Source organism: Phacochoerus africanus, chromosome 11 (genome assembly GCF_016906955.1).
Source record: "Phacochoerus africanus isolate WHEZ1 chromosome 11, ROS_Pafr_v1, whole genome shotgun sequence".
NCBI lineage: Eukaryota > Metazoa > Chordata > Mammalia > Artiodactyla > Suidae > Phacochoerus > Phacochoerus africanus.
In genome coordinates, this window is record NC_062554.1 from 131,042,300 (window position 1) to 131,058,402 (window position 16,103).

General features: G+C 52.2%; 1 protein-coding gene across 2 annotated transcripts in view; it reads right to left on the bottom strand.

Moving 5' to 3' along the window:
- The window catches only part of TRAF5 (TNF receptor associated factor 5), a 44,105-nt gene that overhangs the window by 12,519 nt on the left and 15,483 nt on the right, over window positions 1-16,103 (bottom strand). The window contains exons 2-4 of one of the 2 annotated variants that reach the window (XM_047752402.1): window positions 6,522-6,740; window positions 5,605-5,662; window positions 2,834-2,935 (exon numbers count right to left, since the gene is read on the bottom strand). In XM_047752402.1, the coding sequence (XP_047608358.1) occupies window positions 2,834-2,935; window positions 5,605-5,662; window positions 6,522-6,739 (378 nt within the window). In that variant the 5' untranslated portion in view covers window position 6,740. The remainder of the gene's footprint in view (window positions 1-2,833; window positions 2,936-5,604; window positions 5,663-6,521; window positions 6,741-16,103) is intronic. The other variant, XM_047752403.1, reaches the window with a different exon arrangement.

Sequence of the window (16,103 nt, forward strand, 5' to 3'; positions counted from 1 at the left end):
GTCCAATCAGAGCTGCATCTGCCAGCCTACACCAAAGCCACAGCAATGCCAGATCCGAGCCATATCTGTGACCTACACCACAGCTCACGGCAATGGCGGATCCTTAACCCACCGAGCGAGGCCAGGGATTGAACCTGCCTCCTCTTGGATGCTAGTCAGACTCGTTTCCGCTGCGCCTCGGTGGGAACTCCCTCCTCAAGAGCATTCTGTATTTCCTTCGTCCTTCCTCCAGCCCACTCGAGCACCAAGGACTAATCTCTGCCCAGTAGACGGTAAAAGCCAGGCCGCAGGGTGACGAGGGAAGAAGAAAAGGCCTCATCCTGAGTGAGTGAAGGAAGGGGAAGGACTAAAGAAGGAAAGGGAGGACGAGGAAGCTGTTCCAGAAGCAGTACAGAAAAGGAGCGAGCAGACCACAGGACCGAAGGCCCGGGGAACCAGGAAGGGTGAGCCTTGTGAAGCCAGGAGAGATTCTTAAACCAGAACATTAGGGAACGGTGACAGGGACAGAGTTCTTCATGTTACAGATTTTTTCTTTTTTGGCCATGTCTGTGGCATGCAGGAAAAGGGATCAAATAGGTGTCACAGCAGTAACCAGAGCCACAGCAGTGACAATACCAACGTCGGCTCCTTAACCCACTAGCCACCAGGGAATTCCACATTACAGATTTTTTCAAGTGAGTACATCTTAACAAAGTCTTTGGCTAAGACCACAGGTTACTGTGATGCTGACAAGTTATCAAAATTCATGGAGTTCCCTGATAGAATAGTGGTTAAGGATTCGGCACTGTCACTGCTATGGCTCAAGTTCAGTCCCTGGCACACCATGGCTGTGGCCAAAAAAAAAAAAAAAAATCCTAATGAGCTTGTTTCCCCACCACAAGATCCTTTAAAACAGGGCTGGCAAGCCATGGCCCTCGGGCCACACCTGACCTGCTCCTTGTTTCTGTAAATACAGTTTTAGTGAGAACAGCCAGACTTGTTCACATGTTGGCTGTGGCTGCCTCTCTCTGAAATGGGAGCGTCGAGTACCCACGACAGACGCTGCATGTCCAGCAAAGCCTCAACCATCTACTCTCTGGCTCCTGAGAGAAAGAATTTGCTGAAAGAAAAAAAAAAAAAGGCACACAATTTTTCTACAGGAGGTAAATAGTATCAGGGCTATTTTCTTTTGCCTCTAGTAGTGAGAGACAAGCAGTGGCAACTGAAATCCACGTCTTTTCCAAAATCCATGGATGCTACCCCTCAGCTCTCACCCAAACAGCCAACCCGCATCAGGATTCTGCTACCGTAAGGTCTTATACTTAGCAAGCAAGGTGAGAGAGAACAGAGGATGAGAGGAAAAAGGAAACAGGTAAGAAGAAACCAGCCACTGGTCTCGGGTCACTAACGCTGGTCAGTGGTCCCTCTGAGCCTCATTTCCATTTCAGGCTCGGTGATGACAAAATCGGTAAAGAGGCCCTGCTCTAGGACCAGACTATCAAAGCAAGTGACGGAAGACTATTTTAGGAAAGCACAAAAACCTTCTGTGAATTTCCAAAGAAATCCCTGGGTTAACCTGCAAACCATTTACACATTTCTGAGCTCAGCACCTGCGGGTTGAGAGGCAGGATGAGCAAAAGCCTGAATCCCCTGAAATACATCCCAAAATGTGTGGGTAGGAGCATGAGACTGCAGCACCTCCAAGCGATCCTCTGAAAGCTAGAGATGCCTCCTATTCACTTGCAGTGTGATTGAACTTGACATGGACCTGCCCTGGCAGAGCCACGTTTCCTGCTTTGCATTTGAGAACCTTCCTCCGCTGGACGGAAGAGCAAGGTAGGACAGCTTCATCAGAAAGGCACTCAACAACCCTTCACCTAGTTTGTTTGCATCTTGTACCAAAGCCTTACTTTTTTTTTTTTTTTTTTTTTTTAAGGGCCGCTCCTGAGGCATGTGGAAGTTCCCGGGCCAGAGTAGAACTGAAGGTGCAGCTGCCAGCCGCAGCCACAGCAACGCCAGATGCAAGCCGAGTCTGGGACCGCCACCAGATCTCGAGGCCGGGGATCGAACCCACATCCTTCTTGACACTATGTCAGGTTCTTAACCTGCTGAGTCACCACAGGAACTCCCCAAAGCTGCAGCTTTAAACTACATCCTAGCTCTGTTCTGGTCTGTTGTGTGCCTTAGATCACAACCTCTAAGAGGCCAGGACCCACAGCGGCTGGGAAATTCCTACCCCGGCATCTGCAAATGCTTCCGGGCAGGGACCCTTACAATTGTGTCTTTCTGCAGTCAAGCCCCTGGCTCCCATCCTACAGACCCTAAATCCTTCACAGTTTTTCAAAAATGACATGTCCTGGAGTTCCCGCTGTGGTACATCAGGATTGGCAGCGTCTTGGGAGCGCTGGGACCCAGGTTCAATCCCCAGCCTGACACAGTGGGTTAAGGATCTGGCGTTGCCGCAGCTGCAGCTTAAATCACAACTGCGGCTGGGATCTGATCCCTGGCCTGGGAACTCCGAATGCCACAGGACGGCCAAAAAAGACAAACCAAGCCAAACCAAAGACATGTCCTGGCTTGACCGTTTCTTTTGCTCAGCACGTCCTACAGCTTCTCTTTTGGATCAGTGATCCCTACCCCACAATTTAAGGTCTAGCACACACGGCATGTGTTCCACACAGACGACTCTCTTCACTCACGCCTTAGCCCTGATGTTTGCCACCGTAAGCAGCTGCATTGCCAGACGGGACTTCTCTGCGCGCAACCCAGAGCATCTTCTCCCGACCGTGCTTAGCCCAGTAACACAGCGCTGGGGACATGGCAAAGGCAAGTCCTGTTCACAAGTTATACCAACCTGGTATCGTCCCAGAATGATCTTGGCGGTACACCCAGGAGCATTTTTGCAAAATACATATAAATTGAGGACTTCCCTTTTGCAGCAATTGTCTTTAAACACCTAAAAGATAAGCATAAGAGGTCTCATACACTCCGAAGCTTTAGAGCAATGTGAACGAAGCTATTATTCATTGGGTCTTCAAGTATATCTCCAAAGCTGGGTGGAAACTTCCAGTCAGTGGTTGGAATGGAAATACCAGATTCACCACCAGGAAAGAAAAGGCTGTCTCAGATACCTCTGACAGGCCACCAGACATGCACATCAGGTAATTTAGCACCTAATGCTGTAGGCTGAAGCCAGGAGCATCTCGTGCTGACCTTGGCCTCACATGCTCAAAGGTCAGGGGGTGGGGCTGTGGCTGAGGGGGATGATTTCAGCTTCCTGTCCCAGAGTAAACGTTTGTATTAGTCATCTGGTGGTGTCACCGAAGCTGTGCTGACTTGTATGTCCGCACAAACCAGGGGGTAGCAAACTTTCTCCAGACAGGGCCAGACAGCAAATATTTTCGGCTTTGGCGGCCGCATGGCGGTGCTGTGTTCAACCCTGCTGGGTACGATGCTCACATGAACGCGCTTGCCTAGGTTCCAATAAAATGTTTTTTATGGACCCTGAAATGTGAGTCTCATATAAGTTTCACATGGCACAAAAACATTGTTCTTCTTTGATTTGTAAAATACACTTTCATTGTGCAATAAAGACCCACAAGAAGTCGCAAAAATAGTACAGAGTTCCTTGAACCCTTCTTGGGATTTTTTTCAATGATTTAAAAATATAAAAACCATCCTTAGATCACAGGCCATATAAAAACAGGTGGCAGGCTGGATTTGCCCCAACGAATCTCGTATTACAGTATGCCAAGCCCTGGCCTAGTAGGTGAGGCAGACACAAGGACAGCCCTGTCCTCTGCTGGGCGGTTGGAAAACACATCGAGAGAGGGTAGACAAGGAGCACGTACATCTGACGAGATGCTCAGGGAAATTCCTAGAGGAGGTCCTGTAACGAAAATTTAAAGAAAGAAAACTGAGGAGTTCCTGTCGTGGCGCAGCAGAAACGAATCCGATTAGGAACGATGAGGTCGCAGGTTCGATCCCTGGCCTCACTCAGTGGGTTAAGGATCTGGGGTTGCCGTGAGCTGTGGTGAAGGTTACAGACTTGGCTCGGATCTGGCATTGCTGTGGCTGTGGCGTAGGCCGGCAGCTGCAGCTTCCAGGTGCAGCCTGGGAACCTCCACACGCCGTGGGTGTGGCCCTAAAAAGACAAAAAAATAAATAAAATAAAATAAAATAATTAATTTTTTTTAAAATAAAGAAAACTGAGATTCAAATGAAGTTTGTTTTTGTTTTTGTTTTTGTGTGGCCTCACCCAGAGCACGTGGAAAGTCCCAGGCCAGAGATCAAACCCACGCTACAATAGCAACCCAAGTTGCTACAGCAACAATACCAGATTCTTAACCTGCTGCACCACCAGGGAACTCCTCAAAGGCAGTTCTAAGGGAGAAAATCTTCACAACCATGGGTCAGATAATGATTTCTTAAATACAATACTAAAAGCACAAGCGACCAAAACACACAAACACAAGACAAGCAAGACTTCATCAAAATGCAAACCTTGTGCTTCAAAGGACACCGTGAAAGTGTCCAGACTTACAGAAGACAACCCATGGAATGGGGAAAAATATTTGCAAATTGTGTATCTGATATGGGACTTACATCCAGAACACATAAAGAACACTTAGAATTCAACAATAAAAAGACAAATAATCCACTTTAAAAATAGGCAAAGGATTTGACTAGGAATTGCTACAAAGATATGCAAATGGCCAAACATGAAAAAATGCTCAACATCATTAACCATTAGAGGAATGCAAATGGAAACCACGAGATGCCTCTTTTTACCCACTAGGAAGTCTAGAGTGAAAAAGACAGACAATAACAAATTTCGGCAAGGATATGGAGAAATCAGAACTCTCTTGCTGGTAGGAATGTAAAATGGTGCAGCTGCTTTGGAAAATAGCGTGGCGGTTCCTCAGAATGTTAAACAGAATTATCATGTGACCCAGTAATTCCACTCCTAGGCACATACCCAAGAAACACATACCTTTTTTTTCAGGGCCACACCCACAGCATATGGAAGTTCCCAGGCTAGGGGTCAAATTGGAGCTGCAGCTTCCGGCCTACACCACAGCCACAGCCACAGCCACACCAGATCTGACCCGTGTCTGTGACGTATGCCACACAGCAATGCCAGATCCTTAACCCATGGAGCAAGGCCAGGGATCGAACCCGCATCTTCATGGATGCTAGTTGGGCTGGTTACCACTGGGCCACAATGAGAACTCCAACACGTACACTTTAAAGGCAAATTTTATGGCATCTAAATTATATCTCAATAAAGCTATTGTTAGACATAATAATTGTAATAGAACAAAATTTTAAAGATTAAACAGAGGACAAATTAAATTCCAGGAAGCAAGATATTTCCTTTCACCAAGCAACTCACCGTAACTGGGGTTAGTATAAGAAGAGGGTGAAGAGGGGGAGGAGGGAGCTGGAGAAGCGTCCTGGGGAGGCTAGGAAAGACCCAAACAAGCCTGCCTTGAACAGGAGCAGGAGTGGGGTCTGACCTGTCATCACGGCAGAAGAACACAGACTGCAAGGAGGGTCCCCTGCCACTCTGTGCTCCAGCCTGTCGCCCAGAGAATTGTTCAGCCTAAGCAGTGATTGTCTTACCTCCTGAGATTTGATCACCTCCTTGTCTACAGGGCAGAGTGGGACTGCATTTAATTCTCTGGAAAGAAAAACAAAATTGAAGCCAGAATTAAAGAGTTGAGCTCAGCAGCCCATTCAAGTGCTCCAGCTGCACTTGACCCCATGCAGGCGGGTCCTGCCTTTCCCCAGGCTCTTCCCTCCCCCAGGAGGCCCCTTTCAGCACCTCCCCAGTTGGCTTGAGAAACTCCTATTCATCCTCCAGGACAAGGAGCTAGTCCCCCAGACAGAGCCACAAGTCCTCGGCCAACGTTTCCACGGCAGTCCCGTGCTTATCACACGGTACCACAACCTGTCGCTTTCACTGGAATGGAAGATTCTAGAGGCCTGGTTCACACTGGACTTTTGGCTCTTCGCCTCTGTACACAGAGCTGTGCCTGGAACCCAGAGGTGCTGAATGAACAAACCCAGGAGTGAGTGTGAAAGCGCTGGAATAACCCCCTTGCCAAGCTGGGTACAAGTTCCGTGGGAGCCCCCACCGCCTGCTTCCATGTGTGTCCTGGTCTCCACCCTCAAAAGGGCATGACCCAGACTTCCAGCTGCCAGGAGCAGACAGCACCCAGGGCAGCAAGGAGCCTTCAGGAAAGCCGCTGAGGTACAAGGCCTCCCGCACAGACCGTGCACCAGGGTGCCCTCGCGGGCAAAACAGGGGTGTCTGAATTTTGAGAAAAGCTGAGTGTCCATAAGAGAGTGAGGGAGAAAAGCCGATCCCTCCTCTGGCTCTCAGAGAAGGACCCTGGGAGAGCCTGTGCCCCTGCGGGTGGTTCTGTGGCCAACCACAGCAATTCCCGAACCCACGAGGACAGCCACAGGTGACACTGAGACCCCAGGGACGCCCTCCCCCGTGGGGCTCTGGCCGGAGCCCGGCCCTGTCCACTCACCTCAGGGACAGGATGCAGTCCTGGCAGAAGCGGTGCCCGCAGCCCGTCTGGTGGGGGTTGTGGAGCACCGAGCGGCAGAAGGCGCACCTGTAGCGCTCCTCCAGCGGCTCCACAAAGCGGTACTCTGCGTTGGGCTCGAAGTCCAAGGAGATGGAGTTGCCAGAATTCTGGCGGATGAAACCACAGGGGACAGCCCCTTGCTCCTCAGAAGAGGCCATTCTGGGGGGAGAGGAGAAGAGGAGGAAAATTCAGGGGCCAATTCCCAAACCTCTGCAGCCTCCGGGCGTTGTCACTATTTGCTTCCTCCTTAGTGAACACGACCCACAGGGTCACTCTGCCACGGCTGTGAAACAACCACCCACCACCTCCTGGCCCTGGAAGGCTCCTGCAGAGGGGAGCGGCCTCTGGGGTGCTCAGGAGAGAGGCTGGACCAGGTGACTTCCAGCAGCATTCTGTGAGACACGAGCCTTTTGTCCATCATCCTCTTACAGGACGCTGTTATCCTGGCAGCGGGGCCACAGGCTGGGACAAAATATAGCCGGATGTCAACTACATTCTGAGTAAATGCTTGTTACGGATTGTCCTTCCACTCAGTGGAGAGAATTGAAATAAACATTTTGCGAACATTCTTCAGAAGCGAGAATACGTTTCTCGCACACCAGTACATTTCTTGCAAAATATATAGATGTAACACTACCACCAGGCCACACCATTTCTCACTTGAACTAAACAAAAGCCCATGAATGGCTTTCTCCTCCAATCCATGCTCCTTGCTAGAGCCAGGGTGATAATTTCAAAACACAAGGCTGATGGAAGGTTATCTCCCCTCATCACTCGGTGGCGTCCCAGGGCCCTTCGGGGCAAACCCACAGTGCTAAGCAGCTACAAGAATGCATCCTGCTCACCCAGCAGCATCCTGCATCTCTTCGCCCCTCGCTTTCGGCTCCAGGTACACAGGCCTTCTTGTAGTTCTTCTAAGACACCGTGCTGTCTCCTGCACAGGGCCTTTGCACAAGCTGTTGCTTCTGGGCTTCCTCATCCCCTTCCAGTCCTCTGTGCTTAGTTAACTCATATTCATGCTTCAAAGGTCATTTCAAGCTTCATGTTCCCGGGTAAGCTTTCTCTTCTCTCCTCTGGTCTAACAGCAGGAGGTCTGGTCACCGTTCTGTGAAATATGCATGACTCCCAGAGAGTGGCAAGGAGATCAGGGCAGGTAATGGTGGTGGGGTTTTTGCTATAGAATCCTTTTGAATTTTTGAACATGAGTATATTACCTAGTATCTACTCAAAAAATAAATAAATATACAAAACCAAAAAATAGATTCGTCCACTGTTCTGTCATAAAACCGGCTTCCTTTCCTTCAGAGCAACACTTGATGTGAGACTGGACGTGCATTTGTGTGATTAGTTTTATTTATGCTCCTTGGTGACACTCAGATAGCATCTGGTCTTGCTCACTGTTGCGTGTCCAACCCTTAGCACTAAGCCAGGCGTGGAGAACTCAGCTATTTGTTGAATTTACATTATTGAATGGACTTGCAAAACCCTCAACAGGGCAGCTAGAAGTAGTGTTGGCCTCCAACCTAGTGATTCTTAAGCTTTCCTGAGCAAGAACTTCCCCCATCTTTGAAAATGTGATGAAAATTCTAGACCTTTTCCCCATGAAATAGCACATACACCTGACATCTGGACTTTTTTTTTTTTTTGTCTTTTTGCCTTTTCTAGGGCCGATTCCTCGGCATACGGAGGTTCCCAGGCTAGGGGTCTAATCGGAGCTGTAGCCACCGGCCTCCACCAGAGCCACAGCAATGCGGGATCTGAGCCGGGTCTGCAACCTACGGCACAGCTCACAGCAACGCCAGATCCTTAACCCACTGAGCAAGGGCAGAGAGCAAACCCGCAACCTCGTGGTTCCTAGTCAGATTCATTAACCACTGTGCCAAGACAGAAACTCCTGACATCTGGACTCTCATGGACCATCGAGACCCCACGAGTGGTCCCCAGGTGAACAACAGCCCTGCCTCCTCTGCAGGCAGGCTGCTGCTTGTGACACAGTCCCAGGAGTGATGCTTTCAGTGTCCGGCAAATGGCAGAGGATGGGGGGTCCGTGGGGGTGACGTCCTTCCACAAGGTACAGGAAGCCTTGGCCTTCAGGCTTGCTTGCTTTGGCTTGTTCTTGGGGTTCCCTCGGGATTCTCCTGCAGCTGACGAGGTCACTGGGCCGGGGAGCAGCTGCGTGGCCTGACCGTGTAGGCGGGAGATGGGCGGCCCCGTTCAACCCTCATCTCTGCCCAGGTCAGCGGCTGGCCCCTCTTGCTGCTGTGTGGTCTGAGTCCAGGGTGCAGCCTGGATGAAAGCAGCAGAGGGAGCAACTGGTCTCTTTCGGCAAATAAAGCTTGCTCTCTCGAGGAGCCCAGCAGACCAGGAGAATTTCTTTCTTCATCCTGGGGTTTGGAACCAATGGCCCCCGCCCGCTTCCTCTCTGCATGTGTTTCCTGCAGAACCTCATGGGTGGAGGGAGCCGTACAAGATGGGATTGTTCCCCTTCCAACAAAAAGTTAATTACAAAGATGAAGAGGCGTAGCCCTTGACTGACACCAAGACTTGCCTTTCTCCCAGAGGAGAGGGAGAACCCATTACAACCTGCCCCCATCCGCCCCGTGTTCTTGACCCCCGGGAAGGAGAACAAGCACCGCCTTTGCTCCCGTGGGATGCTCTCCTGAGGCCAGGCTGGTGCCTATGCCTCACGGCCCCTAAGTGTGGGCCCCCAGAGATGTACCCCAAAGCAGCAGGCTTGTTCACTCCCCAGCACAGGGCAGTGCGACGTACAAAACTCAGTTTGGGTTCCCCTCCACGCCATCCTATCCTCTTTCTGGCACAAGGATTTAATGTGCTTATCTGTGTGTCTGCCCGTCTTTCTCTACCTTCCACTCGATTTTGCTGTGCATGGAAAACAACCCTAAAAAATGAAGTCTCTTAAAAAAATTGACGACTCCAAGAGTTTGGGATTATGTGGGTTATATTTACTAATGTTTACCATATTTGAAATTAAAATAAGGAATTAAATATTTATTTGGGGGGGGCAAACTTGCAGCATGTGGAAGTTCCCAGGCCAGGGACTGAACCCTCACCACAGCAGCAACCCAAGCCATGGCAGCGGCAATGCTGGATCCTTAACCCACTGCACCACAAGGGAACTCCTAAAAATTTTATTAATTCACTCTAAGATAATAATAAGCCAATTATATGTTAACATAAATAATGTTTTTATGAAAAATAATCATTTTCTGAAAGAAAAAAATTAGTGAGAAGAGTGGCGTTTTTTTCTTTTGGGGCTGCACTCATGGTTTATGAAAGTTCCCGGGCTGAGGATTGAACCTGAGCTGCCGAGGTCCGATTCTTAACCCACTGCGCCACAGTGGGAACTCTGAATTTTAGTTATTTGTCTTTCACATTTTTGCACATGTCTGTTTGGGCCTCAGAGAAAGCAGTTGGATCTTCATATCTATTGCCCATTCCATCAGCTGCAGTATCACATCGTGTTATGGCTGGAAAACATCTGCACACTCGTGAAAGGAGAGTAAAAATGGAAAATGACACCTTCATGTGACGAGGCAGAGTTTTGCCCGTGCAGATCCCTGGAAAGGGTGGCCGCGAGCCCCAGGCAGGGGCGTGCTGGGAAATGTTTCACAATCTGCTCCCCTTGGGGAGAAGCCCTGGTTTGTAAAAGTTGTCAATTTTGTGTCTAAACATACCTGAAGGAGCTAAGAGCCCATTAGCTGTCGGAGGCTCAATTCCCAGTCAGCGCTGCTCCAGCATCCCCGGGGTCCCTGAAGCCCACTGTGGGGACCCCCGCTCCATCAGGCCGCCAGGTGGGCCTGCGTGGCGGTCAGGCTTCGCACTGGCAGGTGCGGCAGGGCGTGACCCTCACAGCCAGGCTGCAGGCTCCCGCGGAGGACCCGGGGCCCCGGCCCGCTGTCCCCACCACTGTGTGTCTTGCCCGGCCCCGGACAGCACATCTGTCGCCTCGGTGCCTCTCCAATCTGCTATCTGGCCCAACGTTTGTTTTACAAAATCAAGTTCTTGTCGCATTCAACATTTTGAAAACTAGGCACTTATGCTCTGCTCTACCCTTTAGACTCACAATGCTTCAGGGCGATGTTCTTACACAGACAGGGAGCCGGGGTCTGCCTCCTTCCTCTGAAGCCGCCCCAGGCCTGTGACTCAGCTCCAAAAATGGAATCAGCGTGCTGTGCTCGCGGACATTCGAGAGCCCCAATGATAGAACGATAAAGGCTGACATTTCTTGGTCTAACAAATACATTTCTCTAACACTCCCAGCTGGTGCTCTGTCATCCCCGGGCAGTTCTTTGGTGGAAATGAGTAAGAGCTCCATTTTATGAAAATCCTCCCCCTCTGGGTATAACAGCTTATGTAACAGGAAGAGCACAAGAGCTCGGTTCTTATAAAGAAGAAACAAAACAATCTTCAAAATGACCGTTAGAGCTTGTCTATCTCCTGACTGCAGAAAATGGTGCCTCATTCCTGCCTTCCATGGAATGACTGCGGCCCCCCTGCTGAAGTTATTCACTCAAACCCAAAAAGACAAGAGAAAATCACTCCCCATCTGCTCCCTAAGAACTCTTACAGAGTCTTTTTTAAAGGCCATTTTTTTTTGTCTTTTGTCTTTTGTTGTTGTTGTTGTTGCTATTTCTTGGGCCGCTCCCGTGGCATATGGAGGTTCCCAGGCTAGGGGTTGAATTGGAGCTGTAGCCACCGGCCTACGCCAGAGCCACAGCAACTCGGGATCCGAGCTGCGTCTGCAACCTACACCACAGCTCACGGCAACGCCGGATCGTTAACCCACTGAGCAAGGGCAGGGACCGAACCCGCAACCTCATGGTTCCTAGTCGGATTCGTTAACTACTGCACCAGGACGGGAACTCCTAAAGGCCATTTTTAAGCTTCATAAATTGATGCATCCTTTTCCTGAGAATTTTCTAGAAATTCCAAAGAAAAGCTGTGACGTCGCAATTTAAATTCCTTTCTCCCCTGGACCTGGCCCCACTGTTTACTGCTTACACGTTCTTCTGCTCCGTCTGGCGGGGCGCATAACAAAGTGTCTCACATCCCCAAGCAGCAAGAGTTTGGCTTTTCGTTACAATAAAAAAGGATACCAGTCTAGGCGAATTTAGTCACTAGTTTAACAAAAAAGGAAGGTCTCTGTCCACACGACTTCCACAGCCCCACCCCCCACCCCCACCTCCACCAAACGTTTTGCTTAGATTAATGAAGGTTTGGAAAACTCCCGAATGCTTTTATATATTATGATCTGCTTCATAAGATGTAAGTCCAGGAGCTGCCTCCAAGGTTTTCAAGTTCTGATTCTTGGGAGTTACCGGTGGCTACAGATAGAATCCCAGGGCATGAGCGGAGGCCTGGGCTCAGGCCCTGCTCTGCCCTCAGCCGCCGTGCCACGTGGGGAGATGGCCACGGCCGCCTTGTCTGAACATCCCTGCACAGACTCAGGGATGCAGAGACCTGTGACAACGCATCTGCCCAGGGGGGCTCAGACAGGGGAGTGATACAAGGCAATACCCTGGTGGCAAGTCCCACTGAGACAGGTTCAGATGGGGGGCAGCTAACATTTTCTGAGGTGTCTGCGCTGACTCCACAGAGGAGATAACACTTCGCTGGTCCTGAAGGAGGAGGCATTTTCTTGATGAAGCAGAGAAAACAGTTTCCCCGACGGCATCACCGAGTTCTGGAACCCTAAATGATTGACTGTCGCTGAAGTGGAGTCAGGGGACATGCGGGTCAGCCGCCTGTCTGCTTTCAGAGCTGCGCTGCTCTGCTCTGGTCTGCACCCTGAAGGGAGGTGAGGGGTGACCCCCCCACACAACCCCTCTGTTTCCGGGGTTCCCTGGCTTCTGGCCCGGTTCAGCAGCGAGGCTGGAGGAAAGGAGAGGCAGCACATTTCTCCCTCATCCCCTGGGGGTGGGCAGCAGCGCAACAGTGACTGGGATCCTCGAGGCTTTTATTTGTTGTTGTTGTTGTTTTTCTTTTGAGGGCCGCACCTGCACCATATGGAGGTTCCCAGGCTAGGGGTCGAATTGGAGCTGTAGCCACCAGCCTACGCCACAGCCACAGCAACGCCAGATCGGAGGCGCATCTGCCACCTACACCATGGCTCACAGCAACGCCAGATCCTTAACCCACAGAGCAAAGCCAGGGATCGAACCTACGTCCTCATGGATCTTAGTCGGGTTCTTAACCCACTAAGCCACCACAGGAACGCCCCTCCGCGGCTTTCATCACCAGCAACGGCCCCTCGCTCTGCAGACCAGCTTCCACCAGGCAGGTGCCCAGTTCCAAAGCCCTGGGAACACCACATGCTCCCTGCATCACTTCTGCCCTTAAAGGAAGGGGTGGGCAGCTTCCCACGGTGAGTCACCTCGGGGTTGCCTCCCTCCAAGCCTCCTGTGTGGCTTCCCAGTATTGCCCTGACCTGTGGAGCCCACTGCAGACTCCTGCAACTAAATTCCCTGCTGGGAACACCTAAAAAGTCACCGGGAGACCCTGGAGAAGGGGGAGGAACAGGCGGTGAAGAGCCCTGAGCAATCGCCCCGGGGAAGGAATTCCAGTTTTCCCTGCGAGGCCTGGACCTTTCAAGGGGTGACAGACACAGAGGACAGGCCCCGGCGGGGAGCCGAGGGGAAGAGGCTAGGGCCTCAGACCAGAGCTGGACGGCGACAGCCTGATGTAAGGCAGCGACAAAGAGGAGCCACGTGGCGAGGCATTCCGAGGGAAAAGGCACAGATTTCGACGCGGGTTCCATGGAAGGGCTGCGGGCGAGGGCGTGGAGGGTGCCTCCCAGGCTCCGGTTTGGAAGTGGAGCAGAGGATGGCGCCGCTGGGAGAGGGTGAAGGCAAGAAGCGAGAACGCAAAGGGTGCGGGCAGGAGACACATCCAGGTCGGGGTGCCTCAGGGGCAGTCTTAGGGGTGCGGGTGAGTAGACCAGCCGACAATACCTAACGCGTGTCCTGAGTAAATTCGACGATTCTGAGGAATGGCCACATTTCCTTTGGGGTATCAGTAAACAATTTTTTTTTAATTTTATTTTGCTTTTTAGGGCCGCAGCTGCAGCATATGGAGGTTCCCAGGCCAGGGGTCCAATCAGAGCTGTAGCTGCCGGCCTAGGCCAGAGCCACAGCAACACCAGATCTTTAACCCACTGTGCTCAAGGCCAGGGATTGAACCCACAAACCTCATGGTTCCTAGTCAGGTTCTGTTAACTGCTGAGCCACGACAGGAACTCCTAAAAGAAATTTTTCAATCTTGCATGCAATCTGGTTGTCATTTCGGTGATGGCACATGACATGCTGGGTTTAGGTCTATGTCAGGAACGCAAGCTCTGGGGAGACAGGGCCTCCCAGAGAGTCGGCAGTGGCTGAGCCCCTCGCAGCTAGTGCTGGGGTCCGCTGTGTCTGGTCCTCTCACTCACCCCAGCACAGCCCTCTTCCTCCTCATTTGGGATTTAATTGGGGCTGCTTCCCCCGAGGTAACCCCGTTCAGCCTGTGTGACCCTCCCCCTCGACGAGGTCTGAGATCCCTGCTAGTGATGGGTTACACAGCAGTTCTCAGGGTCCAGGGGGCTGTGAAGTGGGCCTTGGTGCCCGAGCAGCCTGAGGCCTGCAGCATCCCCAAGGCCCTTTGTAAGGGAGGGGAGACTTACGTACAGGGCCCGGGTGATAAGAGGGAGGCACCTAGGCTGGCCAGGTGCCCCAGGGTGGTCCTGGAGCCATGGACCACTGACAGACCGTACCACGCCGGCCCATGAAGCTGCCAGTTACAGGATGGGCTGCCGGAAGGCAGACTGCCCAGCTCTCAGCTCTGCTCCGGCCTCACCAGGAGCTCAAGGAGTCAACTTGCATCCAGCAACAGGAAGCAAGTGCAAATTCGTATTTCCCAAACCCGCCCGAGACACAACCACAGGTCCTGCACTTAAATTAAAGGAGGGAGGATGGCGGGGAGTGGTGAGGACGAGGTATAAAACAAAACGCCGGCATCTGTGTCCCGGGCAGGGTCCTAAGAGAGTCCAGCCCCGGCTCAGGCGGTCAGATGCTCACCCGGCGAAGGACAGGCAGTTCCCTTTCTCAAAGTCACACCCAGCCCTTGGATTCTCAGATGCTGCTCTTCCAGGAAGGACGGCTACTAGCAGGAAAATTTTAAACAACACAAAAAAGAAGAAGAGGAGGAGGAGGCATTGGTGGCAGAAGAGGAAGAAGAAAAGCCCCTTCATCTGGCGCGTTATCCCCGCGGTGCAGGGAGAACTGAGACGGGCTCAAGTTGTCCCAAAGCCCGTGTTGGCAACAGCCCGGAAAGCGCCTTCCTCTGAAGGTGAACCCCTCAGAACCACGGCCAGGCTCTGCTCCAGCCCTCGGCCTCCTCCTCTCCGCTGTCGCCACAGCCTAACACAACCACACAGCCATGGTGTGGCCTCCGGGACAGACTGCGTTTATTTTCCTTAACGTGAACCATGCCAGTTGGACAGGAGGAAGGCCTGGGAGAAAGGCAGGCATCACGAGGCCATTCTCCATCGGGCCTAACATGACGGGGAGCCGGCGGCCCCCCAAGGGCCTCCACCCCCCGCCCCATCCCATCCACAGGATGGTTTGGCTTTGGTGTCGCAGAGGCGGAAGGAGGGTGTCTTTTCTTTTCCTTACGCTTTCACAGAAGAGGGTTTGCTTGGACATGGGATGGAGAATGATGTGGGCATGATTTTAATTCCTTTGAAGAGAAGTGTGATTTCTCTCCAAGTTGTCGGGAAACCTCTGGTTCCTCATTTTCCTGGGAGGGCAGCAGAGCGCTGCTGGTGGAGTCGGGGGTGGGGGTGGGGGGGTCAGGGGCTGCAGGCCTCCTGCCCTGGGCCCGGGCTGTGGCTGCTCACTCAGGGGAGCCTTGAAGGGGACTTCGTCTTGTGCGCAGAACCCCCCCAGAGTGCACGTGGCTGCAGGTGATGCTGCAGGAAACCTCTGCCACTTGCTCCCAGGACTCAGAGCAGACAAAGAAAGGCTGCTGGGCTTCCCGCATGAGAGCTTCCTTTCTGAGAGGCTTGACTCGAACCCTCAGCTTCAGCTCCTGACCCATCGCCGTGCCCACTGCTGTCCGGGGTTGACCAGCCAGCTGCTTGAGGGTCCAGCCCAGGCCCAGCACAGAGCACGCCGCCCACCCATGTTTGGGATGGAAGAAGGGACACTCAGGATGAGTGCGCGGGCTCGGCGGAGACGGGCTCTTGGAAGGAGGGCCATGAAGACAACCTGGGACCAAGCGCAAAGAGGCAGCCCGAGGGCGAGAGGACGGCATGAAAAGCACCTGATGGCTGGGGCTGGATGTGGGTCGGGAGCACACTCCCGGAGGCCAGGCCCGGGCTCAGATGCAGCTGAGTTTCATGCGTGGTCTCGTGTCCGTCCTGGGGGCAACCCTGTGATGTACACGTTCTTACCATCATCCCCATTTTTCTAAGGAGGAAGCTTGGGGAGCCCCCGCAGGCAGGAGGCTCCGGAACCCTGGGGGGGATAA